This window comes from Paralichthys olivaceus, chromosome 5, assembly GCF_024713975.1.
Source record: "Paralichthys olivaceus isolate ysfri-2021 chromosome 5, ASM2471397v2, whole genome shotgun sequence".
NCBI lineage: Eukaryota > Metazoa > Chordata > Actinopteri > Pleuronectiformes > Paralichthyidae > Paralichthys > Paralichthys olivaceus.
This window is the reverse complement of record NC_091097.1, coordinates 21,176,020-21,200,949: the sequence shown is the minus strand read 5'-3', so window position 1 is coordinate 21,200,949 and position 24,930 is coordinate 21,176,020. Positions and strand designations below refer to the sequence as shown.

Genomic DNA, 24,930 nt, shown 5'->3' with positions numbered 1-24,930 from the left:
AGTTCTCGTGGCCAATGTGTTTGATGTGCAAGTGCTGTCAAATATATACAGAATATATCCTTGCTGGCCCATCCACTGCAGACAGAGAGGGGAAAGCTGACATGGAGCTCCGGGATCCCCTCCCTCACCTGTTTATAATGCATGAAAATCTAACTTAACTGATTAAAGCTTTTGACAAGACCAGTTGATGCAGTCGTAGATGCCGTTTTTTTGCCGCCGACTTGTTAATGCCTTTTGAGTACCTGTAGAGGGCTCTGATATGGATGATACCTCATCCTGTTGCCCCTCCATAGATGTTTCTTTAGTTGTCTGGAGATATTAATGACAGATATCAGACTGATGACATCAAGTAAAAATAAATTTTCTAATATAGTCAATATCTTTCATGTGTGCATGTGGCAGTGTAGATGTATTTCACTAAATCTGAATGAATTTGAATTACTGTATTTAATGCAGTATAAATTATGTTAACGACAAAGCAAGATGGAATATATGTTTATGTATGTGAATTTTTGTATGGTAAGAGCATGTCCTTTATGAGAACTATCAGTTATACAAAGAATCATTTTGACCACCTTGCATTTCCACGGCCAGTCTGATTCACCATAATTATAGGTGATCTCCTCTCCTGGACTTATGTCACGTTTTGCAAACAAACACAGATGGGGCTTCCCTTCCAGTGTCAAGTACTTCATCTTGGCATTGGGATTCATATGGTTGTCATTTACGAGCCTTCCAAGTGACCCATCCTCTTTTGCTGCATCAACACTAAAAAAGCAAAGATAACACATTATTACAAATTGTAATTTGGCAATATAAATTTGCCTGACTTAGAAGCCTTCCCTCAACAATATAGTCTGAAAACTGGCTTACTGCTGTGGTGGCAATTTCTGTGAAACAAGCACAAAGTCAAACACTTCTTTCTGAAAGTTTAATTCAGCATCTGCAGATGGACTCATCAGTACACATCACCTGAATGACATGCACAAATGAGCAAAGAACACAGGAGAATCTGTGTTCTTATAACTCTCAGCCCCCTCCCACTAAGCATTCAAAGGTATTTATTACCCTCCTGTAGTTTCACTCAGTGGAGGAGATGTCCTGTCCATTTGTTTACATGTTCTGTGGATGACCCCCTCCTGTGAGACCCCAGGTGTGAGATCCCAATCAGAGATACCCTGAGAAGCCATAAAGATTTGGTTTCTCGAGGCCATAAAACTCAAGTCTCTTAAGCCACCATTGTAAACCTTAAGGTTACCCTTTAAGCAAAACAATTTGGTGAGCCATTTGGTAAGTCCTCCACATACATGTCTGCTAATGCAATTAAACATTCACAAATTCCCATTACACTGCCATTCCAACTGGCACGCGCATGGTCAATTGCAATCACCGATGTCTCAGGGTGCAAGAGAGCAGCATTAGGCCATGTCACAATGTGCCATATTCATTCAATTCATTAAATTTTTGGTTATGCATCACGTGGAAACCGGGAGGAATCTCAGGTGTGCCACCGGGGAGCGGGTGGACGCCGCCACTGTTACAGGTTGTCACTTAGTCTTTCAAATTCGACTTTAAGCACAAACATTTTGCATGTTCAAACTTCTGTACTCGTATGTGTTGTGTACTTTAACAGCTATACCGTTTGTACCTTCATATATCAAAGGCAGGATTCACAGTTGACTAACTTGAGCTGAGTCTTGCAGCATATAACGAAATTCTCCCCAAACAAGGAAGAGGGAAACACAGAAATAACTTAACCTATTACATGTAAGAATTAAAAGTAGTTAGAATTGTTTTGCTGTATTGAGAGCCCTGCCTGACATTAACAGATAATTTACTCAAGCTGAGAAGTGCACCACCAGTGATGATGATTCCCAGACTGAGTGAGGTTGTGACGATATGTAATTACTTGCCAAAAAGTCATTTTTTATGAAGTTACAACTAATTAAACACATTCCTGCACATGCCTAAACATGTTTAAACACATTAGCAGCAGTGTTCAACAGTGTTGGGCAAGCTACTTGGAAAGTGTAGTGAGCTAAGCTACCAGTTACTCTACATTAAATTAAGCTTCACTACACCGAAGCTACCCCCCAGAGAAATGTAGCAAGCTAAGCTACAGCAACATGGCAAAAGTAGTTTAACTACATCGAAGCTATTTTTTTTTTATATTGGAACAACTTCATTCCAAGGCAAAGCTATCTCAGTGATCAATAAAACTGTCAATCAGACAAATAAGCAGGCAAAAATGTTACATTCAATTGTTTATTAAACAATACGCTGTGCTCTCACTGCTCCAAAACCAGAACACAAAAATTTGGCAACAAAAACCAAAAAAAAAAAAACATGTGCTCCACATAGTAACAAAAAGCAGGTGTTGAGAGTGTGTGTATGTTCATCTATGTTTGTTTGTTTGTTTGTTTGTGTGTGTGTGTGTGTGTGTGTGTGCGCACATACCTGAGTTTGCATGGGTATGCTCAATAACTTGGGCACATTTGCAGGACGAACTGCAAGTTAACTCTAAACTCAATAACTTAACTCAAACCACAGTAGTAAAAGAATAAAGACCTGCTCCAAACTGCTCTATTATGTTTATTTTGAACTATGCCATTAAAGATAATGTGCAACTAACTCTGTCCAGGACACTGGGTCAACTCTTATCAACTTAATTAAACACATGACATATTTATACACTTACAGTTTATGTAAGGCTTTTGGGAATCAAGTTCAAAGTTTATATCTGGCTATTATAGCCTTTCTCATGTCATTTAACTTTGTGCTTTCATAGGCAATTACCATGAAGCTGATTCAAAAAGTAATGTTCCCATGTCCACTGTTGTAGTGAAATATCAGGAAGAGTTGTGTGTTGGATCTGTCATCAGTATACAGTAAGAATGATAACAAATGCATCAATGCTCACTGATGTCACGTAAAAGCTGCTGCTGAAGTAAAGGGTTCAAATTCACTTCCTGAAAATCCTGCAGCATGAGAAACATTTTGTTTGTGTGTTCATTCTCAGTCAAAAGCCACAGCAGTGTGTGTGTGTGTGTGTGTGTGTGTGTGTGTGTGTGTGTGTGTGTTTGTGTGTGGGTGAGTGTGGAAGAGATCTATCTCTCAATGTAAACAAGTTTCTGCCACTGCATATCAAAGTTTCCTCCTCACTAGAGGATGAGGTGGCCAGGCTGATCTTTCTCACAAGAGGTGTTTGTTCACACGACACAAAAGAAGCTTTTCAAAATTTGCATCGGAAAGACGGTTTCTCTTTGGTCGGAAAATGTCTTTTCCTACACTAAAGAGTCGTTCACAAGCTGCACTAGCAGGGACTCCTGTGTTGTACTTCAGGAAGATCATCTTCATCATCGGCAGGTTTTGGAATGCATTGACAAGTTTGGTTTCAGTTGACTGCAAGTAGCTGTCCACTTCATTCAGAACTGTTGTTTTCAGTGATGGGAAGTATCCAGGTACTTCATCACTGTCAACAGTTGGGTCCTCGCCATCTGTCTGCATGTGATCATCTGGAGATTGCGTTTGAAGCTGGTTTACTTCTGCTTTCAGGTTTGACACAACATCAGCCTTCTTTCCACTGGGGATGTAGGCCAATCTGAACATAGGATGAACTGCAGAGGCTATGAGCAACCTTGCATCTTGAAAAATGTATCCAAACCTCTGCTTCACCCCACTGATGATGGCATCTACCAGTGGGTAACAGTGATGTAGGTTGGTCTCATGCTTCATCCGCTCCATCTTCTCGACAAGAATCGAGATTGTTGGCACCAACACTCCTGTGTAAGCCATTCTGTCGGACTGTAGTACGTCAAGGGCCTTGGCCAGGGGTGCCATAACCTAAAAGATTCACAGAAAAAAGACAAGGAAAAAAATGAAAATTACTCAAACGTAATAGTAATAATAATATAATCAATAAAAGTATAATTATAATTATTATTGTTATTCATAATCATCATCCTAATAGTAGTAGTAGTTTAACATTCAGTTAACAACCTGGGAGAAAAATTCATTACACTAGTAAGCTCACTGGGAGGTGTGTAGTTTATGTTCTTTATGTTCAGACAGATACATGGATTACAGCACCTGAACACCTAATTAACTTAAAAACATCAAAATAAAGGTAATATTTACCTGAACATACTCCCGTATGAAGGTGAGTTCTGCCGCTTTGAAGCGAGTCACCTGAAGCTTCTCACAGGTTTCCTGGAGGTCTTGTTCTTTTGTCAGGATACAGATACTCAAGCGCTCCATGGCGTGGTAAGTGGAGTTCCACCTTGTTGGACTGGGAACTGTCAGCTGGCACCCTAACTTGTCTTTGATGATATCTGAAGCTTGTGTGCTCCTGTGTTGCTTGTTCCATAGTGCCTGGCATTTGCCCATTGTTGATCTTGATATTTTTTTAAAGGGCTCTGACTGGGTCAAAGCATCCTCAATGTCTCTTGTGGCAACCAAGTTGAGGGTGTGGCAGGCACATCGCTGATGAGGTGGGAGACTGTAGTCTTCTTCTTCTTCATGTAAGATATCTGTGACATTTATGAAGACAGGGTGTCCCTCCTCTTCTTCCTCATACTCTTCTTCTCTGTCTTGAATGGTTCTTTGAACTTCTGCAAAGACACTGAAAGCCTTCACAAAATTTGAACCATTATCTGTGGTTGTAACGGTCACCTTGTCTTTTATGTTGAAATCTCTGTGCACATCTTCCAACATCTCAGCCAAAACATCATATGTGTGGCGCCCTATGATCCTGCGACAGGCTAATGCCCCAGAGCAGATGCTTAAGTTTTCTTGGTTTATCCAGTGGATAGTCACCCCAAGGAAGCTTTTGTTGTTTGATGACCATGCATCTGTTGTGGTACATACATGGTTCTGTTTGGACAAAGTCTCAGTCAGTTTGCTTTTCATTGATAAATGCTCATCCTCAAGCATTCTTCCCAATGTTCTCCTTGAAATCAAATGCCTGGAGGGTAAAATCTCTCTGAATAAATCCCTGTACTCTGGTCTCTCCACAGTGTGAAGTGGATGCAGTCCTTGAATGATGAAGTTAAGGATCAACTTGTCAAATCGCTCTTGGGTTATGGTGGGGGTACTACCCCTGAAATACTGTGCTACACTGCCTTGTATGAGGGGAACAGGGTGTTCCTCCTCACTCTGGGTCGCGCTCCTTTTCCTGGCGTGCTCACGTTCCATTTCCATGGAGGCCATGTTAGTTGGGTGGACCCTCTACAAAAGAAATAAAATTCTACAATTTTGTATATTGTATTATTCAACTATCAATGCACACTTAATTCTAACATCCATGGACAATCATGCACCTTACTACCATAGCAATATCCACCTGACTTGCACTAATGTACAGTGTCCTACACTGTAGCACATTAACATAATTAAACAGTGTATACTCAGCAAATAGTATATTATAGTTATAGTTTTCGTTAGTGTTCTCTAGGCTGTATTCTAGTTTCAGCTTTTATATTTATATTTTATATTAGAGTTAGTCTATTTAGTTATTTATATAATTCAGCCTTTTAATTGTATTTGTTTCTTTTACCTACCTCATTGTTTTTGTATTTTGAATCATGTCAAGTGGCTGTAACACTTTAAATTCCCTTTGGGATTAATAAAGTACTCTATCCATCTACCAGTATCCCATATAACTGGCAGTTTCAAAAGTGGTATTTTTAGGCCCACTCTGTACTAGTAGCTATATCTACATACATTTTAAGCTGATAATTTTGACTAACTACCATACTTTGATTTTGTGTTTCTCTGTTCCCTCATTTCCCCACCTCTTACCTCCTATATGTAACATTACTGTATTTGTTTATTATTTAAGTTTGTCTTTTGCAAGTTGTTAGCTGGTGTTTGCAGACTGCACTGACTTGTGATAATTAGCTTGGTTGGCGATGGTTGTGTTAGCTTATTCTGGAATCACCTGAATGTGTGTTCTTAAATTTGTGTTCGAAGTCTTGGACGTTGAGAGCAGCTTCTTCTTGGGGTTGCACAGCAAGCACCTGAACACATAATTTTTCTCTGTTGTTTCATTCAAACTCATGTATTTCTCGAGGTACGGCCACGGCGACTCCCTCGGGATCAATTCGTCTCCGTCCTCCTCACCCTCTGCCATCTTTCCATCAAGTAACGTAACTCACTCAAGCAAGCTAACTTGTCTGTATTCCCCTGCAGCAGAGACGTTGTAGCCAGCCCAAGGATTGGTCCATGATGTCACCGTCATACGGAAGTGCTTCTGTCGGCTCCACATACACGGCCGTGTATGGCGGTGGCGTCACTGACTGATCCTTTTATTTCAGACCGCAGCAGAAAGCTCCGCTACCCTGAGCTTCAGAGATGTTTGTAAAAATGTAGCTTGTGTGGACGCTACCGCACTACTCGGTTAATAAAAGAGCTTAGATACTGAAAAGCTATTTGATTCAGAAAACAGCGACGCTAACACCACGCTACTGAGAACTGTAGTTAAACTAGTAACGCCGCTACTTGTAGCGACGCTACTGCCCAACACTGGTGTTCAAACATAGTAAGTGAAAGAAGTTTGACTTCTGACCCAGCTCCGAAAGCTGCCTGAAATGGACCACACTAAATGTCTGATTACTAGCAGCCAGTTTGTGCTAGGGTGGAAAGCTGATATTTGTTGGGAAGAGGAGAGTCTAATCTTTAATTTGGTGTACAAAGGCAAAATTAAGCGATATTTTTCTACCTGTCAGCGCCGGTGTACCAGGCGATGTACGAGTTCTTACCCCTTTTGCAAAATAACTTCCGCAAAATTCCACCCCCCCAACCGAACTCCACCCCTCGCCCGCTCTCCGCTTCCCCAACGGGTGCTGACCTTCGGGGACGTGTGCATTTATCAGACCCGTGGTGCCCCGGCTTCTTTGGTGACACCAGATGACCTCGAACTGATCGCTGGCCCTCGTGGTGGCGACGTCTCATTCGAATGTCTGCCCTATCAACTTTCAATGGTACTTTTTGTGCCTACAATGACCACAGGTAACGGGGATTCAGGGTTCGATTCCAGAGAGGGAGCCTGAGATCAATTATTATTAGATTATTGATGACCATATACGACAAAGAATGACATAATGTGCCACACTCACGGCTGATGAAGGGCTGGATGCTGAGGGTCAATGAATTGTGTGAGATGTGTCAAATCTGTTGGTTATTATTTTTGTTCATTATCATATGTAAACAAATGTAGGCAAGATTTTTAAAATATATTTTGCATTGAAGAAATAATTGTCTGCATTCAGATTGAGCTCTATATCATCAAATCAGTAATGATTGGATGACTAATGTGCATAACAAAGACATAAATATTACATAAACCAATCCTTTTAGCCCAGTATTAAGTGGAACAAAGTAAATTAAGTTAAATGGAAACAGTCAAACACAGCTGCAGAAGCATTGACAATTGTATTGATTTAATATACACACATAAAAATATTAATAATATGCATTTTCATTAATATTTTATGCCAGTGAAAGTATTCAACCAACACTCACAAAGCACTGCTCAATAGCCATGAATCTATGAATAAAATTAAAATATGAAACCTTTATTTGCAGTGTAAAATCACATTGAACACATGAACAACACACAACAATACAATGCTTAATCACAGAATGTCAGTGCCTGTGTTGTGCATCAATAGGTCTCACACACTAAAATCACATAGATCAACATGTAAATATGCATCCTCTCAATTATTTCGCATCAGTTTTAGAAACCAGCCAACATCAAGGTCCACACTTTCCTGACACACACACACACACATTTTTTACAAACACGAATCCAAACATGCTGCAGAAATGCACAATTCCCCATGCTCTCAGTGACACACAATGCAACAATTAGTTTGCAAAAATGTGCCCACTTCCCGGTGATGGTAAAGTAGTTGACTACAGCTGCTCTACAGTGTTTTCCATTTTCATTATTTTATTTTCATCCTACTACATTTATTTTATAATGCTTGTGCTGTTAAGATTTCACACTATGTACTTACTGACACATAGACTTATATTTTGTTGATGCTTATGTACATATCTACATACTTAATTTAACACTTCATAGCATATTTAATTAATTCCCTCAAGCATATCACACATTATCTAATGGATCTGAAATCCTTGATTGATTTTCTTCATTTGGTCAAGAGACTAACCTCAGTCTCAGACAGGGATCACTTAGCTATCAGTGCAACATGTGAATAGTAGCCGCCTAGCTCAGGATTTGTGTATGCTCCGCAGTGATGTCCATTATAGAAGTCAACCTGATAAACCCCCAGGGGCCGCCATGTTGTGCAGTTATAAAAATTGCCATGGAAACGGTTGCTTCTTAAAAATCTTCTTTGATGATTGATGTGGCGGCAACCATCAAAGGGATTGCTGGCCTGCAAATCCTTATCAAATCCAATCAAAGAACTAAAAACTCTAGACATTAAAGGATATTTCTTTGGTCCTCTGAACTACCAAACATAAATAACAAGTTCCCTTGCTTCAAGTTATTAGCTTGTGAAAATAATAGACCGTCAACTGAGAAGACCACAGTCCTCATTAGTGAAGACAACAATCCTGCCTACGGAGACAACCGCTGATTTGTTCATTAAATATTCATCAAGAAGACACTGCTCTCATAACTACAAATCCCCCTTTACCAAAATGGACATCCTGGTAAGAATTATTTTTTTTTAGAAATGTATGTTCAGGTTGTGTTGAGTGGACTTTTAATAATGAATTCCATGTTTCTATTTTTCAGGCATGTGGAACAATGCAGTCTGAGATTAAGGCTCTGAAAGAGAAGCTCAAACTGAATGATGAGCTTCTGATAAGGGAGCAGGAGAAAATGACAGCTCGCTCTAAAGCCCACATTGGTGTCCTGGCTGAACTAGCTGTACAGAGCAACAAGGTGAAGGCTCTGGAAGAGAAGCTCAAACAGAACGATGAGCTTCTGATGAGGGAGAAGGAGAAAATGACAGCTCACTCTAAAGCCCACAATGGCAAACTGGCTGAACTGGCTGTACAGAGCAACAAGGTGAAGGCTCTGGAAGAGAAGCTCAAACAGAACGATGAGATTCTGATGAGGGAGAAGGAGAAAATGACAGCTCACTCTAAAGCCTACAATGGCAAACTGGCTGAACTGGCTGTACAGAGTGTCGTATATTGGGGTTGCGATGATGTGAAGATGATTCTCTCCGATGACACCGTCTTGATTGTATATAAAAGTTTAATACAAAAAGTTCAGCATCAATACAAGCAAAGCAATCTGCCTGGAGAGAGATTCGGGGCCAATGTGAATCTTCTCCTGCCTGGAGAGAGATTCGGAGCCAATGTGAATCTCTTCTGCTGAGGCAACTTCATCTCCTCGTTTATATAGGAGGGTTGTTTGCGTAAACCTAAAGAAAATGCATCTGGCTTTCCTCCAGATTGTCCGGTGTCAGGAAGGGAATAGCACCAGCTCTTCACGTTTATACAGTCACAGGAAGGGAGACGACACTAGCCCAAATTTAATGTTGCACTTAGAGCTGTGACCTATCACCCTACCATTTGTTCAGGCTTTCTCCAAATTCCTCAAGACCTGTGGACCTCAAACCTAAAGATACATTTCTTTTATGGGGAGGACTACACATAGCATTTCAGACACCACATATTTCCCCCCTTCGAGACTACGCAGAGTCTCGAAAAACAAAAATAATAACATATATGTTTAAATTTGTGATTTAGCAACATTAAGTAACTTTATGGAGTGCGAGAGTGAAAAACCTGTCAGGCAGCTATCTTTCCTGAAACATCCCTCAATCAATCTAGACAGGAAAATTCTCCCACGGCCCCTCTGCCGTAGGCGGCCACACGTAGTACTCCAGACCAATCAAAAAATGAAGAATTTAATAATCTGTATATAAATGAAGTCGAAAGTCTCTTACTTCGGAGTAAAAGTAACTATTATGAGCACGGTGGAAAAACTGGCAAACTCCTGGCTACTCAGCTGCGTGGGTTGAGAATGAACCAACTTATTGCTGGAGTACAGACTGATAATGGATGTATAACATCTGACCAGAAAGAGATTAATGACAAGTTTAGAACTTTCTACTCAAATTTCTACTCTTCAGATTGTACAGCAGACTTTAATATTATGGAAAACTTCTTTAATAACCTTGACTCACCGTCCCTTTCTCAAGACCTGAGAAATAACCTGGATGCGCCCATCACCCAGGAGGAAATTTCAGCAGCTATATCTTCTATGCAATCAGGTTAATCCCCTGGCCCAGATGGGCTTCCATCAAATTTCTTTAAAAAAAATTCTGCTGATCTAGCCCCCGTCCTGTGCTCAGTGTTCTCTGATTCCTTAAACTCAGGTGCACTCCCTCCCTCGTTCAATCAGGCCTGTATCTCCTTGTTGCTGAAAAAAGGCAAAGACCCACTAGATTGTGCTTCATACAGACCGATTTCATTGCTAAACACGGATGTAAAGAACCTCGCCAAAGTTTTGGCCCACAGACTGGAGAATATCCTTCCTTCTGTAATATCGCCAGATCAAACTGGTTTTATTAAAAGACGCCATTCGTTTTACAATATTCGTCGGCTATTTAATATTCTGTACTCCCCCAAACATGTGGATTCAGAGTGCCTTGCCTCTATGGATGCTGAGAAGGCATTTGATATAGTAGAGTGGAACTATCTTTTTTTTTACACTTGGAAAATTTGGTTTCGGTTCTGTCTTTTTGTCCTGGATCAAAACATTGTATAAATGTCCTTCAGCCTCTGTTTTGACCAATAGTCATTACTCTGAATACTTTGATTTACACCGTGGGACCCGGCAGGGTTGCCCACTAAGCCCACTCCTTTTCGCAATTGCCATTGAGCCTCTTGCAATTGCCTTACGTAGCAATGGGCGGGTACAGGGAATATGGAGGGGAGGAGTCGAACATAAAGTCTTGCTGTATGCAGGCGACCTACTTCTGTTTGTTTCAAAACCAACCACTTCTCTACCAGAAGCCCTCACGATCTTAGATAATTTCAGTCAATTTAAATAAAAGCGAACTATTCCCAATTAATAAAGAAGCTCTTAAACTTAACTATACCCATCTCCAATTAAGGTGGTGAAAGATCAATTTCATTACCTCGGAATTTGTGTCACCAGAGAATTCAAAAACTTGTTTAAATCAAATTTTCTCACTTTATTTGATCAGGCAAAACAGATTTTGTCTCTGTCCCTTATTGGAAGAATAAACTCGATTAAAATGACATTGCTTCCAAAGTTCCTCTACTTGTTTCAATGTCTTCCCGTTCTCATCCCCAAATAATTTTTTAGAGCCCTTGACTCATTATTGATATTTTACATTTGGAATGGTAAACACCCTCGGCTGCGGAAAGCATTTCTCCAAAGATCCAAGCAGGCAGGGGGAATGGCTCTGCCTAATTTCCAGTACTACTACTGGGCAGTGAATATTGGGTGTTTGTTATTTTGGAGACATTTCCATCTCGAACCCACTTCCCCGGCCTGGGTTACAATGGAGGTCTGTGCCAGTAACCCTGTTTCCTTACCTGCCCTCTTAGGTGCCGCACTTCCACTTGCTTCGGATATTCCCAAGAGCAACCCAGTAGTTAAACACTCCCTGTTAATCTGGGGCCAATTTAGGAAAAGTTTTGGACTACAGCTTTTTTCACTTAAAAGCCCAATTGCTGCTAACCATCTATTTGCTCCTTCAATGGCTGATGGCGCATTCAATATTTGGCACAGAAAAGGTTTGAGATGCTTTGAAGATCTATACATTGAGAATTGTTTTGCGAGCTTTTCTCAACTAACAGAAACTTTTTGGCATTGCCAAAACCCACTTTTTTAGATTTTTACAAATTAGGACTTTTATACAGCGCTTAACGACCCAATTTCCTTATAAACCCCCAGTTACCCCTGTTGATATATTTCTTTCTGTTAACCCCACCTCTAAAGGTATCTTGTCCAATCTATATAACCTCATTTACAAACTGCACTGCTCTTCAGTGGCAACTATAAGAACTGCTTGGGAGCAAGACCTAAATTACACCTTTACAGAGGACACATGGGACTCGGTGCTTGATCGGATACACTCCTCTTCTATGTGTTCTTGACATGCACTTTTACAATTTAAAGTAGTGCATCGAATCCACATATCAAAAACCAAATTAGCGCGAATGTATCCTGATGTCGACCCTACATGTGATAAATGTAAAGGCGCACCTGCCTCACTCTACCACATGTATTGGACATGTCCCTCTTTGGGTAACTTTTGGACATGTTTTCCATGCGTTATCAGATATCCTCCATCATCGAATTGAGCCCAATCCCTTGACTGGTATTTTTGGCATTGCTCCAGATTTGAACTTACATAAAGCTATGCTCAACTTTCTTGCTTTTGCCTCTTTACTAGCCCGACGAGCTATTTCACTTAAGTGGAAGGACCCAGCTCCTCCTTGCTGTTCACATTGGCTCAGAGACATGATATCCTGCATGAATCTAGAGAAGATTAGATACACTATTCGGGGATCAGAAAACAAATTCTACAGAATATGGCGCCCCTTCTTGGTATTTTATGAAAAACCTTCAACAATAATTTTTGAGTAGCCCCCCCCCCCCCCCCTTTTATTTTTTTTATTTTTAAATTTTTTAAATTTTTATTTTATTCATGTATCTATTTTTCATGTATTTCACCTTTTTTTGGTGGTGTCTGTGCTGTGCTTTTTTCAGTTATTAAATCTTATTAATCTTTTATCTTTCCAAGCGTGGTTGTAATTTTTTTATTTTTTATTATTATTATTATTATTCTGTCTATTTACATTTTTTTGTCAGTAGATGTTTAAGTATGTCCATGTCCGGATGTTTTGACAAGGAATTGTTTTGTGTTATGGATGTTGTACGAAAAATCTAAAAAACTTTTTTCCTGTGCGTTGATTGTCTTATATGTATTTTATCATTAATAAAAAGACCATTGAAAGAAAAGTAGTTTGTAAAGAATTGTTTTGCTGTATTGAGAGACCTGCCTGAGATTAACAGATAATTTCCTCAAGCTGAAAAGTGCACCACCAGTGATGATGATTCTCAGACTGAGTGAGGTTGTGACGATATGTAATTACTTGCCAAAAAGCCCTTTTTTATGAAGTTACAACTAATTAAACACATTCCTGCACATGCCTAAACATGTTTAAACACATTAGCAGCAGTGTTCAAACATTGTAAGTGAAAGAAGTTTGACTTCTGACCCAGCTCTGAAAGCTGCCTGAAATGGACCACACTAAATGTCTGATTACTAGCAGCCAGTTTGTGCTAGGGTGGAAAGCTGATATTGTTGGGAAGAGGAGAGTCTAATCTTTAATTTGGTGTATAAAGGCAAAATTAAGCAAATTTTTTCTACTTGTCAGCGCCAGTGTACCAGGCGATGTACGAGTTCTTACCCCTTTTGCAAAATAACTTCCGCAAAATCCCACCCCCCCAACCGAACTCCACTCCCCGCCCGCTCTCCGCTTCCCCAACGGGCGCTGACCTTCGGGGACGTGTGCATTTATCAGACCCGTGGTGACCTCGAACTGATCGCTGGCCCTCGTGGTGGCGACGTCTCATTTGAATGTCTGCCCTATCAACTTTCAATGGTACTTTTTGTGCCTACAATGACCACAGGTAACGGGGATTCAGGGTTCGATTCCAGAGAGGGAGCCTGAGATCAATTATTATTAAATTATTGATGACCATATACGACAAAGAATGACATAATGTGCCACACTCACGGCTGATGAAGGGCTGGATGCTGAGGGTCAATGAATTGTGTGAGATGTGTCAAATCTGTTGGTTATTATTTTTGTTCATTATCATATGTAAACAAATGGAGGCAAGATTTTTAAAATATATTTTGCATTGAAGAAATAATTGTCTGCATTCAGATTGAGCTCTATATCATCAAATCAGTAATGATTGGATGACTAATGTGCATAACAAAGACATAAATATTACATAAACCAATCCTTTTAGCCCATTATTAAGTGGAACATAGTAAATTAAATTAAATGGAAACAGTCAAACACATTTGCAGAAGCATTGACAATTGTATTGATTTAATATACACACATACAAATATTAATAATATGCATTTTCATTAATATCTTATGCCACTGACAGTATTCGACCAACACTCACAAAGCACTGCTCAATAGCCATGAATCTATGAATGAAATTAAAATATGAAACCTTTATTTGCAGTGTAAAATCACATTGAACACATGAACAACACACAACAATACAATACTTGATCACAGAATGTCAGTGCCTGTGTTGTGCATCAATAGCTCTCACACACTAAAATCACATAGATCAACATGTAAATATACATCCTCTCAATTATTTCGCATCAGTTTTAGAAACCAGCCAGCATCAAGGTCCACACTTTCCTGACACACACACACACACACACATTTTTTTACAAACACGAATCCAAACATGCTGCAGAAATGCACAATTCCCCATGCTCTCAGTGACACACAATGCAACAATTAGTTTGCAAAAATGTACCCACTTCCCGGTGATGGTAAAGTAGTTGACTACAGCTGCTCTACAGTGTTTTCCATTTTCATTATTTTATTTTCATCCTACTACATTTATTTTATAATGCTTGTGCTGTTAAGATTTCACACTATGTACTTACTGACACATAGACTTATATTTTGTTGATGCTTATGTACATATCTACATACTTAATTTAACACTTCATAGCATATTTAATTAATTCCCTCAAGCATATCACACATTATCTAATGGATCTGAAATCCTTGATTGATTTTCTTCATTTGGTCAAGAGACTAACCTCAGTCTCAGACAGGGATCACTTAGCTATCAGTGCAACATGTGTATAGTAGCCGCCTAGCTCAGGATTTGTGTATGCTCCGCAGTGATGTCCATTATAGAAGTCAACCTGATAAACCCCCAGGGGCCGCCATGTTGTGCAGTTATAAAAATTGCCATGGAAACGGTTGCTTCTTAAAAATCTTCTTTGATGATTGATGTGGCGGCAACCATCAAAGGGATTGCTGGCCTGCAAATCCTTATCAAATCCAATCAAAGAACCAAAAACTCTAGACATTAAAGGATATTTCTTTGGTCCTCTGAACTACCAAACATAAATAACAAGTTCCCTTGCTTCAAGTTATTAGCTTGTGAAAACAATAGACCGTCAACTGAGAAGACCACAGTCCTCATTAGTGAAGACAACAATCCTGCCTACGGAGACAACCGCTGATTTGTTCATTAAATATTCATCAAGAAGACACTGCTCTCATAACTACAAATCCCCCTTTACCAAAATGGACATCCTGGTAAGAATTATTTTTTTTTAGAAATGTATGTTCAGGTTGTGTTGAGTGGACTTTTAATAATGAATTCCATGTTTCTATTTTTCAGGCATGTGGAACAATGCAGTCTGAGATTAAGGCTCTGAAAGAGAAGCTCAAACTGAATGATGAGCTTCTGATAAGGGAGCAGGAGAAAATGACAGCTCGCTCTAAAGCCCACATTGGTGTCCTGGCTGAACTAGCTGTACAGAGCAACAAGGTGAAGGCTCTGGAAGAGAAGCTCAAACAGAACGATGAGCTTCTGATGAGGGAGAAGGAGAAAATGACAGCTCACTCTAAAGCCCACAATGGCAAACTGGCTGAACTGGCTGTACAGAGCAACAAGGTGAAGGCTCTGGAAGAGAAGCTCAAACAGAACGATGAGATTCTGATGAGGGAGAAGGAGAAAATGACAGCTCACTCTAAAGCCTACAATGGCAAACTGGCTGAACTGGCTGTACAGAGTGTCGTATATTGGGGTTGCGATGATGTGAAGATGATGAAGGAATCTCCGATGACACCGTCTTGATTGTATATAAAAGTTTAATACAAAAAGTTCAGCATCAATACAAGCAAAGCAATCTGCCTGGAGAGAGATTCGGGGCCAATGTGAATCTTCTCCTGCCTGGAGAGAGATTCGGAGCCAATGTGAATCTCTTCTGCTGAGGCAACTTCATCTCCTCGTTTATATAGGAGGGTTGTTTGCGTAAACCTAAAGAAAATGCATCTGGCTTTCCTCCAGATTGTCCGGTGTCAGGAAGGGAATAGCACCAGCTCTTCACGTTTATACAGTCACAGGAAGGGAGACGACACTAGCCCAAATTTAATGTTGCACTTAGAGCTGTGACCTATCACCCTACCATTTGTTCAGGCTTTCTCCAAATTCCTCAAGACCTGTGGACCTCAAACCTAAAGATACATTTCTTTTATGGGGAGGACTACACATAGCATTTCAGACACCACATATTTCCCCCCTTCGAGACTACGCAGAGTCTCGAAAAACAAAAATAATAACATATATGTTTAAATTTGTGATTTAGCAACATTAAGTAACTTTATGGAGTGCGAGAGTGAAAAACCTGTCAGGCAGCTATCTTTCCTGAAACATCCCTCAATCAATCTAGACAGGAAAATTCTCCCACGGCCCCTCTGCCGTAGGCGGCCACACGTAGTACTCCAGACCAATCAAAAAATGAAGAATTTAATAATCTGTATATAAATATTACTTAAACAAATATATATGGAAACCTCAGAGAAATAAAATCAAAAAATGTCCAAATTCAGGCTGGTCGACCCATCGCACCTTCCAATGGACCTGTCCTTGCCTAGCCCCAATATCCCTAAACATCAAAACAATCAAAAACTCTGAGGTCCCAATATATTCACCCAGTAACAACATCATTCTTCAAAAATTATCGTAAAAAGAAAATGTTATAAAAGTTAAATATTGCTCATACAATAATAAAAGGAAAAACTAAAAGCTAAGTCAAACATTTATATTGTACTAAGATTATCATAAGCATTATCAAAGATTACAACAAAAAAATATATAAGAAAAGACAAGAATATATCACACTGCAGCTCCTTCGCAGCGTCGACTCTCAGTGTAGTGTCGATGGTGTGGTGACTCCTAGACATGTTATCACAGTGTCCTTGCTCAGAGTCCTTCAGTCCATTCTTATTGTCCATGTTTGAGTGTCTTAATCCCTTCAGCATATCCCCCAATATTGTTCTAGGAGGAAAGAAAAGAAAACACCAAACAGTATCTTTTGCAGAAACAATCAAATGCATAGAAATATATAATTCATGACATCACATTATTTCCAATTATGAGTCACTATTTCCATTTCCCCCCTTTTATAATAACATTCTATATATATAAAAAATAACAAAAACACAGGGCGGATGATAGACTGCACCGAGACATTGTTTAATTCCTAGTTTTTGCAGTATTAGTTTTATCGTTTTATCCACGAACTCTTTGCCATTATCTGAAGAAATTCGGTCTGAAAGTCCCCATCTACTTATGACTTCTCTACACAAAAATTTAGCTACAGACTGAGCATCCTTCCGCTTGGTTGGACAAGCTTCAGGCCATCGTGAAAATCTGTCCACAACAACCAGCATGTATCTTTTTCCTTCAACTGGTTTTATCATGTCAACATAATCCACTACTAACTCACGCATTGGACCTCTCGGAGTTGGAATGTAACCAGAAGGTACTGGTACACCCCTCCGAATATTATTTTTCAGACAGATGGTACATCTGCCTATAACATAGTCAATTTGTTCAAGCAAGTATGGTGCCCAAAAACCATACTCCTTTGTGATCTTTCTCCTAACTTCCCCCCTTGCAACATGAGCTAACCCATGAGCTTCCTGAATCATCAGACCTAACAGGTCTGGAGGTGCTACTATCAGCCCCTCATGATTTCTCCAAAGTCCAGTAGAATCTCGGGTTGCACCTCGATCTAGCCAAAGCTGTTTATCAGTTGCAGCAGTAGTTTCCTGCATTAAAATCACATCTCTAAGTGTAATTTTTTCTTCTAAGTCCACTTCATGAGTGACTAGAAAGATTTTTCCCAATTTGTCTGCACATGTGACTGCTTTTGCAGCTTCATCAGCCGCTTTATTTCCTTGTGTGACTTTTGATACATCGTTTTTATGTGCTGCACATTTAGCTATCGCTATCTCTTTAGGTTTCATCATGGCATGCAACAGTTTCATTATTTGATCGTGATGTTGTATTGGAGAACCATCTGTTTTCTTAAACCCTCGGTTCTTCCACACTGATCCAAACAAATGACACACATTATGTGCATACGCAGAATCTGTAAATATTGTCACTCGCTTACCTTCCGCCAACAAACATGCTTCAGTTAGCCCCACTAGTTCAGCAAGTTGCGCTGATGCAGGCTGTGGCACTACTTCAGCCTTCTCAACAACAAATCCCGTTCCTTGGGCTTTTACCACTGCATAGCCAGCACTCAATTTATCACCCACACGATAACAAGATCCATCAGTCCAATACTCAAGATCCGCCTCACGCAAAGGGAGGGCTTGCAAATCTGATCTAAGTCTAGAGTATTTTTCTGCTTCATGCAAACAGTCATGCGGTTCACCATCCTCTGGGGTTGGCAAACTCTCAGCTGGATTCACCGTGACACACCTGGCTAGGGTGACATCTTCCTGCTCTAAAAGCCTATGATAGTCTCTTAACCTAGACATAGTCAATGTGTATTTACCATAGTTCAAGAGATTTCTGAGACTATGATGTGTAAGAATTGTTACCGGATAACCCATTGTGACAGATGATGCCTTATCATACATTAAAGAAACTCCCACCATTGCTCTGTAGCACAGTGGTAGTCCCAGTTCAACTTCTGAATAAGCAGTGGAATAGTAAGAAATAGGTTGTGGACTTGTCCCCGTTCCTGTTGGTTGACAAAGAACTGCACACGCATATTTACCCCCAGAAGAAGTGGACACATACAACAAGAAGTTCTTAGTGTAATCTGGAAGTGCTAATGCTGGAGCCTCCTGTAATCTCTGTTTGATAGTCTCAAATGCCAAAAGGCCTTCCTGTGTCCAGGAAAGATTACCATGAAGTTGATTATTGCCAGTATCTTTAATCATAGCTCTCAACGGCCCCGTTAAACTAGCATAATCCTCTATCCATGCTGAGGAATAGCCAGCAATACCAAGAAACGTCATCATTTCTCTGACTGTTCTAGGCTTTGGAGCCTTTCGAATAGCTTCTAACTGACTATCAGAAATGCTTCTATGTCCCTTTGTTATCGTCTGACCCAAATAAACCACTTTCTCCTGACAGTACTGCAGCTTCTTCTGAGAGGCCTTGTGCCCCTTTTCTGCCAGTATCTGTAGTAGTTTAATCAAATCCTTATGACATGTCTCTTTATCTGGTGAACAGATGATAATATCATCCACATATTGAACAACAGTGCTTTTTAGTTCCTGATTTATCCCTGCCAAATCATCTTTCAATACTTTATTGAAAATATGTGGACTATGTTTGAACCCTTGTGGCAATCTCTTATACTCATAAAATTGTCCTTTGTATGTGAACCCAAATAGACCCTGGCTTTCTAAACTAAGTGGAACACTGAAAAAGGCACCACATAGATCTAATACTGTGAAATGTGTTGAATCTGGAGGAATTTGAGTTAGCAAAGTATGCGGATCCGGCACTTCTGCTGGAGAATCAGCTACTACTTCATTTACTGCTCTTAAATCATGTACCAGGCGATAAGAATCATCTGGCTTCTTCACAGGTAACAAAGGCGTGTTACTTTGAGGATTCTGTGTTATCTTTAGAACATCTGCTTTCAGAAGTCCTTCAATTTGTGGTTCAATCCCTTGGATTGCCTCTTCTTTTAGTGGATACTGGTTCTTCCAAGGAGGTCTGACTCCTGGTCGGAGTTCAACTTTCGTCGGTTGGGCTGACTTCACAAGTCCAATATCAGTACTATGTCGTGACCATAAGCATTCTGGAACTTGTTGCAGCATCTCCTCTCTCATAGTGTCTAAGCTCTCCTTAACACTGCAGATCGACTCATGTGTCATCCGCACTGTTTGTGGCTGTCCTTGTCCTTGAGCAGAGATCATAATCTTAATAAATCGTTGATCTTCACTTTTCCAGATGGCAAGGTTCTCTTTCATCGGTCGAAAGACAGCTTCCTCTGCTTCTGTCATCATTCCTCCTATATGCTTCTGCTCATAGTCATCAGACACCAACAAGGTCACATGCGGTGCACTCTTCTTGATAGAAAACTCTTTGTCCAAATAGTCATCTTTATTTATCTTCATAGCTGCTCCTTGTGGTCCCAAGATTATACAGCTCGAGCTGAGTTGAACTTGCTTTTGTTGTCGACTCAACCATTCTTCTGAGTTTGATTCGGCCTCATCCTTGAAATACTTAAGCGTACAGTGTAATGGATACTCTGGAGGCTTCGCATCAGGCATGTTTGCTATGATAAACTTCTTCCACAATTCAGCTGGTTCCAAAAAATCTGGACTGAGATTTCCAATCCAAAAGACTGAAGAGCCATCAGTCTCCGTTGTCATTGGTAATTGGTGAATTGCATCATCTGGTACTTCCACCCGACAACCGTCCAGTGTACAGTTTATTACACAGTTCAGTCTACATAGAGCATCTCTTCCCAAAAGTGCAATTGGTGTATGTTCTGATACCAGTATGGGTATTGTAGTTTTCAAATTTTTGTAGCAGAGCTCAATTGGTTCTGTAAGAGGAATCAGCTGTTTCACTCCCTCAAATCCGATTGTCCTAATCAATTGACCAGACATGGGAAGATGTGTAGCATCTTTAGGCCGAATACAGGTGAAAGCAGCTCCGCTATCCACCATCATTTCCAATGGTCGATCATTTACTTTCACCACTATTGTTGGATCTTTCTCCGGTCCTGACACTACCAGCTGACACCCCCCCTTCGGATCTTCTGGGCACCTCTAAAATCCTGGTTCCGGGCCCCTGTATGGGTTCACCGGTCCCCTGAATGACCTTGATTGGCCCCTGTATACTCCTCTGAAGTTTCCTCTAAAGTTTCCTCCTCTGAAGTTTCCTCCTGATCTGTTGCACTCCCGGGCAAAGTGACCAACCTGTCCACAATTATAACATACTTCTGGAAGCTGTTGGAAATCCTGAGTGAATCGTCCTCCTCTTCCTCTGAAGTTTCCTTGATCTCTTCCTCTCCAGGTCTGCGCTTGACCAGAAACTGACTGTGGGAAGGAAACAACTGGAACTACTGGTTGTGGTTGAAGTGATTGGAGCTGAACCTGCTCCAGCTGTGGTCGTGGTGATGGTTGATTCAGCGGAGGCTGACTATGCATAACCAAAGCTTGCTTCTTCTCCTTCTTCTTGTTGTCTACCAGTTGGATTTGATTAAGTTTTCTGAGAGTCTCTTGGTCCTGTTCCTTCTGATCATGTTCCTTTTTCCTATATAGCTCCACTTGATGGGCTATGTGATCTGTATACACACCCTTTGCCATGCTTCCAAGTCCAACCACCTCTGCTAGTTTGCTCCTCACTGGTATGGGCAGCCCCTTCTGTAACTTGGCTCGCAAAATTGACTGCTCCATCTGATTTAGATCTGGATCGTTTCCTGTAACATTTCTCCACACTTGATGGGCTCTTGACACATAGGCCCTCGGGTTCTCTTCCTGTCCCAATGGCTCAATTAGAATATTGTCCGGATGTACATTTGTTGGAAATGTGTCTTTCAATGCTCTCCACACTTGACCTCTCCTTGCAGCAAACAATTCTGGATCATTCACAGCAGTTCCCACATGTCGAGTCAGTCCTGCTTTCTGCAGAATCTCTTCCATAGCTGGGACCCGAAGGAGATTAGCCAAGAGTCTCTTAATGTCTCCTACAGCGGGTTGCGTTCCCACCATAATCTCTTCCAACTTTGAAATCCAAGGATGTGCTCCATCTTGAAGTGTAGGCAACTTCTCGAGTATAGCAGACATATCTGTACTCTGCCAAGGCTTGTACTCTAAATTCTGTCGTCGGATTATCACCGGACACATCTTGTCAGGTACCTTCCCTTTCCTTGAGCGCAGTGAATATTTCTTTTGGGGTTCTTTTTTCTGCAAGTTTTTCTTCAGTATCTGCAGCTCCTCCAATTGGTTCTCCAATGTTTCTCTGCTCCCTGGTCTGGTGGATTTATCCAAATTTGAAAGGCATTGGTCTATGCTTCTTTCAACTTCATCCAGAACCCTTCTGTGGTCTTCTATTCTGGTGCTGGATGTCCCTGGAGAAAACCCTCTTGAAGATGAAGCACCTCTGGTTTCCCAATCTCCATCGCTGTCTTCATTCTCAGTCTCATTGGAGCTAGCATCTCCCAAGTCCTTTGTCCTCCAGGTTATATCACCTCTCTTTTCCGCTCTAGCCAGCATCCGTCTGACTTCAGGGTCATATCCACCTATCCTCTGCTCCGAGTCACTCTGATCATTATCATCATTTCCGGTGTCCATCCTCCTCATCCTTAGTCCACCTCTGGCTTCCAGAGTTGACGTTTTCCTCCTACTTTTGGAGCTTGGATACATCCTTATGGTTGTTTCCGCTTTTCCCATCTCTATCGTTCGGTCATCATCATCTCTGACACGATAGTTTCCTTCCTGACTGATCACTGGGAGCTGGGGATAGACATCCTTGAACTTCACCTCCTTCTCATAAGGTGGGGGTCTCTTCACTGGATCCGTATGTGAGAACGGTGCACTGATTTCTATCATCAGTTTTTCTGTTTCTTTAGCATTTTGTCCTATTTCTTCTGCTCCTCTGTCTCTGCTATCCTTTGCAGCTTTTGTCAGTTTCTGTCCCTCATTTTCAAACAACTGGAGAATGCCGAGCTCCACTTGTCTCTTTTCTTTACGTTTTGCCCCTTTTTTCCCTTTCTTTTGGTTTGCCTTATATGTAGACACAAGCACCTGCATTATTTTAATTACATCAGGGTTAAGAGTCCCCTGAACTGGCCATGGTTGGTCAATATCAGGCCAACGCTTATGCCATTTTTCTGATAACTTTACGATGCCTATGCCTTTAATTAAAGGGTTATTTTTCTGTACTATATCAACCGGAGTGATTGCTTTTGAAGTTTTAATGTCCTTTTTAAACATTTTAATGGTGCTTTTATATCCCCTTATTGTATTTTAATCGAATTATTGAGACTAGGACAATTTAAAGCTAATTGGATCACTTCCCTTTTTTTTTTTTTTAATTTATTTATTTATTTTTATTTATTTTTTAATCTAATTTTAATTTAATTAATTGATCGAGCTTAATGATTAATTTATTGATCTAACCAAGTAATTAATCAATTAATTGCTCAATTGATTCTAATAAACCACCACGTTATCACAATCAATGAGAGAAAATGAAATTAATTTGCCAACTCTAAAGAAATCAAGCACTTATTGATATAATAGCAAAATCACCACAATAAGTCCACATAAAATGTTGACTCAGCACACAAACAATCTATCAAATTATAAACACAATTTTCTCAATGTCTTGCAAACAAAGAAAAGCCAATCAGAATTAAAGCTAAAAAAATCTAGCGTTCCAACAAGGGACAAACTATCACAGAATGTGCTCCCACTCACAGCCAGACAACCACCTAATTGTCATCAAACTAACACACAGTCACCTCAAATCATCAAACAATCATAAAATTGAATTATCAATGAAGCTCAAATCAGAATGAACCATACACAGGCAGTAAATTCACTTTTGCAACTTTCAGCATTGAGTTTAAATCAAATCATCATACTCCATGAATTAATTAAATGCATCAACTGGTCAGAGTTTTGCCAAGCGACTCTATTAAAAAACTACAGCATGTGAGATGTCATATATATATATATGCAGACAGATGGATGTACTAATGCACTAAAGGTAAAAATGTACAAGTACAAAAACTGATAGCTCAGATTAGTCCAAGTATAGACAATGGTAGTTTTCTGCTAAAAAGGAAACAACTCAGAGAGTCTCAAGTTGCTTAATGAATATCAGACAATACTGAAATGTTTATCTAAGTCAATTTAGTGTAAGAGAAACACATGATGTAGGAGAAGTGGCAGGAGTTCATAAACAAACCATACAAAACCAGATGTTCTACCACTAAGTGTTTAAAAAAAGCAAACAAATCCAGGAAGAGTCACACAAGCATCAATCACAACCAACCCAGAGCTATAAAAGTAACACTTTAACGATCTCCCAACTCGCTCAATTTATCTTCTCACTTTACTGAGGTATTTCTCCAACACCCCCCAAATTGAGAAATATCCTTATAACAGTATTTAAATCAAAGAAAACTAATATCTATCAATAATAATGACTATAAATGAGTGGACATACATATGTTTAACTGCAGATATAGGTTAAAGAGTTTGTGGATAAAACTGCACTGGCCTTAATCAGATTGGAATCAGGAGGCGCACACAGCAAGTATCGCTCCGTGGGACACACTGGTCAGCGTCTCCGCTTATCGTCTGTGTCTCTCTTCTCTCCTCTCCCTTACACACCATAGGTGGATAAGGGAAAAAACAGACAGAAACTTAATATCTTATCCCACTAAGTCCTTATAACAGCAAAATAGCTATTCAATACCATTTATGCACATCTGCCAACACATTAGATCTGTTTTATCTAAGACAGAAGTCATCCACTTTTCAAACATCAGTGCACAGTCACATACCAGACATCATCAATATAAAATTTTATTCACCCTAATAGCATCTCAAATTTTAATAGTATTTTATTATCCCCAAGCAGTGTTTCCCAATACTCTCTTGTTTTATCCATGCTTATGCACACAAAACATCCTCACTGATTTCTTTATTTCTCTTAATAGTTATAAACGTCCTTTTTGGGGCTCATGTTTAACCAATCATTATGTCCCCCCTTTCAGAGGCTCATTAGGTTTATTAAAATATTTGAAACGTCCCCAAAGAAGGCTCATGTCTTTAATCAAATCATAAAGTCCCTTTATCATCAATAGGGCTCATACATGTTCTTTAAGAGAT

At 40.1% G+C, this 24,930-nt stretch overlaps 1 protein-coding gene across 1 annotated transcript; it reads right to left on the bottom strand.

Moving 5' to 3' along the window:
• Nucleotides 1-2,022: 2,022 nt before the first annotated feature.
• LOC138407738 (E3 SUMO-protein ligase ZBED1-like) lies at nt 2,023-5,435 on the bottom strand. The gene is made up of 2 exons (XM_069525107.1): nt 4,138-5,435; nt 2,023-3,843 (listed from the first exon to the last, which is right to left on the bottom strand). The coding sequence occupies exons 1-2, from the start codon at nt 5,206-5,208 to the stop codon at nt 3,193-3,195; spliced, it is 1,722 nt and encodes a 573-aa protein (XP_069381208.1). The 5' UTR covers nt 5,209-5,435; the 3' UTR covers nt 2,023-3,192.
• Between the last annotated feature and the right edge of the window lie 19,495 nt (nt 5,436-24,930).

Excerpts from the sequence above, each read along its gene's own strand:
- LOC138407738 (XM_069525107.1), bottom strand. The coding sequence starts at position 5,208 with ATGGCCTCCATGGAAATGGAACGTGAGCACGCCAGGAAAAGGAGCGCG. Across the intron at positions 3,844-4,137 it reads TCATACGGGAGTATGTTCAG|GTTATGGCACCCCTGGCCAA; the intron begins GTAAATATTACC and ends TGAATCTTTTAG.